The 3,571-nt window shown below is 34.9% G+C and overlaps 1 protein-coding gene across 2 annotated transcripts; it reads left to right on the top strand.

Annotated features, from left to right (window-relative positions):
• The first annotated feature begins 19 nt into the window (after positions 1-19).
• On the top strand, positions 20-3,198 carry LOC118757231 (ATP-dependent RNA helicase WM6-like). 2 transcript variants are annotated; one of them, XM_036491961.1, is made up of 8 exons: positions 20-148; positions 325-548; positions 754-974; positions 1,042-1,225; positions 1,450-1,568; positions 2,348-2,479; positions 2,546-2,948; positions 3,014-3,198. In XM_036491961.1, the coding sequence occupies exons 2-8, from the start codon at positions 350-352 to the stop codon at positions 3,025-3,027; spliced, it is 1,272 nt and encodes a 423-aa protein (XP_036347854.1). In that variant the 5' UTR covers positions 20-148; positions 325-349; the 3' UTR covers positions 3,028-3,198. The 2 variants fall into 2 exon arrangements, with proteins under 2 accessions (XP_036347854.1, XP_036347853.1); XM_036491960.1 differs by having other exon boundaries at positions 303-548.
• The last annotated feature ends 373 nt before the right edge of the window (positions 3,199-3,571 follow it).

Here is a 3,571-nt window from a genome sequence, read left to right as displayed (position 1 = left end):
TTTAGCGATATGGCAGCACGCTCGCAAACTCAACGAAAAAATTCGGAATAGCAAAAGAAAAGTGTGACGCGTTCCTGCAAGAATTGTACAATTAAATTAAATTAAGTTGCAAGATTGTTGCTTATCAACTAAAGAAAATCTCTTGACGGTAATAATTATGCTCTACTATATTAGTAAAATAAGTTTATCAAAGAGAAAGCAATTTCCAACAAAATATCGGCTGTTTTGCCAGCTTGAAAATTTAAAGAAAATGGCGTCTCATGTGGCGTTTTGCAAAACCGAATAACCTAACTTTTTCTTAGCATTTTTTTCCGGGTCGAATAGAACGATACTCAACTTCCATTAAAAAATGGCTGATAATGATGATCTTTTGGATTATGAGGATGAGGAGCAGACCGAGACCACTGCCGCCGAAGTCCCTGAAGCACCAAAGAAAGACGTGAAAGGCACATACGTGTCAATTCACAGTTCGGGCTTTCGTGATTTTCTGCTGAAGCCGGAAATTTTGCGTGCAATAGTTGACTGCGGTTTCGAGCATCCGTCTGAGGGTAAGAAAATGTAAATTGTATATTTTTGTAATTATCAACTGAAGTTGTCGGTGCGCTGTTTAAATGATGATACTATTGATAGGGACATCAGATATATAATGATCGATTTATCAAATTTAAATCTGAAAATTGTGTTCATTCTAGAGATTGATGATGGGTAACTAAACTTTTCGTTCACACATATTATGTATTTATTTAATTACAGTGCAACATGAGTGTATACCACAGGCAGTGCTGGGAATGGATATTCTCTGTCAAGCCAAGTCGGGTATGGGTAAGACTGCTGTTTTTGTGCTTGCAACTTTACAACAGCTAGAACCGACGGAAAATGTGGTATACGTGTTGGTTATGTGTCATACTCGTGAATTAGCATTCCAAATTAGCAAGGAGTACGAACGATTCTCCAAGTATATGCCAGCTGTGAAGGTAGTTACTAATATACTCTGTTAAAATTTTGTTGAATTCGAGAAGCATAAATTTTTGAATATTTAAGGTTGGCGTATTCTTTGGCGGCTTATCCATTCAGAAAGATGAAGAATCGTTGAAGGGTACAACGCCACACATTGTTGTTGGCACACCTGGTCGTATCCTAGCCTTGATACGCAACAAAAAACTTAATCTAAAGCACTTGAAACACTTTATTCTTGACGAATGTGACAAAATGTTGGAACAACTTGGTAAGCTTTAAACACTAAAACCCAAATTCATAAAAAATAAAGAAGTCTTGTAACTGCTTTATAATTTATAAACTCGGAATTTGTATGAAAATGTCATTTTATAGAGCTCTTTAAATCTATTTTAATTTCTTATGAATAAGACCATAAGGTTTTAATTTTGTACTAGGTATGGAATTTGCTGTTTCTTGAAATTAAGTATTTTCATATTCTTATTGAAATTGCAGATATGCGTCGCGATGTTCAGGAGATTTTTCGAAGCACTCCACATGGAAAACAAGTAATGATGTTTTCCGCTACGTTGAGCAAGGAAATACGTCCGGTGTGCAAAAAATTTATGCAAGATGTAAATATCTACGTGTCCATTCTTCTACTTGTTCTACTACTACTAGTTATACCACTAAGCTTTATCCCAATTGCTGAACTGCCACAACATAAACACCACAACACCATTAAAAAAACAATGTCACAAATGTTAAAACTAATAACAAAAAGCATAAAGTATAACAGAATAGAAATATATCTTAACCAGAAAATATCAAATCCATTATAAATGAGACTATACCAAAACGGTTTTTAGAAGCCATAATTATAGCAATGCGTCACTTGGTGCGTAATGTAAAATGAAGTTGACTTCTATTAATTCTTTGCAAAGCGACGTGGATCATTGCGACTGCAGCAGTATTCCCCAAAATTTCATGGGGATAGCTTTATGCTATTACAACCAACAATTTGCGACTTGATTTGATACATGTTTCAACATGGGGAAAACATTATTCACTTAATCGATCATTTACAAAATGGAAAAGGAAATGCCTTATTTGGGGATACATCTGTCAGCCAAGCACTAAATGGAAATAAGTCTAAACATTCCATTGGGGATCACTTCAATGTTGTGTGTACCAGTAGCCTGTTTCGAAACTAATGAGATGTGGTGGTTGTGTGGCCGTATGTAATTATAGCATATAAATGTTTCTAAATTTGCTAAGTTTAATATTGGACGCCAGTGAATGAGCTAAAGGCGCCCGTCTGCCCTTTGAAGATTCAGCGGCAGGATGATTCCTAATTATGCTGGTTTTCATAAATTGTAAGTTTAAATATTCTTTATTTAATTTTATTTTGCAGCCCATGGAAGTTTATGTGGATGACGAAGCTAAATTGACATTGCACGGATTACAACAGCACTATGTTAAACTGAAGGAGAACGAGAAAAACAAGAAATTGTTTGAATTGTTGGATGTACTCGAATTCAATCAAGTAAGCACCTATTTGAATTAAATGAGTTTTAATGTAATTCTATTTATATCATTAAATGAAAAACAGGTTGTAATTTTCGTAAAATCAGTACAACGGTGCATGGCTCTAGCTCAGTTACTAACCGAACAAAATTTCCCCGGAATTGGCATACATCGTGGAATGACACAAGAGGAACGTTTAAATCGCTATCAACAATTCAAGGATTTCCAAAAACGCATATTGGTAGCCACCAATCTTTTTGGTCGTGGTATGGATATCGAACGTGTGAATATTGTATTTAATTATGATATGCCTGAAGATTCGGACACTTATCTTCATCGTGTGGCTCGTGCTGGTCGTTTTGGTACCAAAGGTTTGGCTATAACCTTTGTCTCGGATGAGGCTGATGCAAAAATTTTGAACGAAGTGCAAGACAGATTTGATGTCAACATCACTGAGTTGCCTAATGAGATTGATCTATCATCCTATAGTAAGTGTCTGTGATTTTTTACAAAGAATAATGTTTACGATTAATCTACAATTTTCATTTTGCAGTCGAGGGACGATAAAATACTTAACTTCTATATAAGTACTGCTACTAAAATGGGCTACTTATTGTAAACCTAACGTAATCTATAGTGTATTACTCAAATAAAAGTCCAGAAACCAAATGAGACATTTTATTTTAAGACGCTTTCTAATAAGTACATAACAGAATAAAAAGATAAACTAAAGAATTACTATTATGAGTTTCATTTTCTAAAAGCATTTTGAGTTAAAAAGAAGGTAGACATTGGTGTCAAGGTGAGAGATCTAGGTTTAGAAGATAGGTTACTAAGGTCGAATTTCAGATGGCCTATTTAAGTAGAGATTGTTAATTAACTTCAAAAGTTCATTTTCAGATAATAAGTTTAATCTGCACATAAATGGCCATATTGTTATTCAAGTATGAGATATAAAACCCTGTGTATGCACCATACAACCAAGATTGATAATAGCGGCTGTGTTCAAAAATGCTGATTTGCTTGACCTTCTTTTGTCGGTCCAAACAGGAATCTCGATTTACTGTTGGGTAGCTCGTTTCCAATGGGATGGTGACAAGAAAGTGGCAGA

Source organism: Rhagoletis pomonella, unplaced genomic scaffold (assembly GCF_013731165.1).
Source record: "Rhagoletis pomonella isolate Grant_MI unplaced genomic scaffold, Rhpom_1.0 Rhpom_scaffold_15583, whole genome shotgun sequence".
Classification (NCBI taxonomy): domain Eukaryota; kingdom Metazoa; phylum Arthropoda; class Insecta; order Diptera; family Tephritidae; genus Rhagoletis; species Rhagoletis pomonella.
This window is presented reverse-complemented; position numbering and strand designations above follow the sequence as displayed.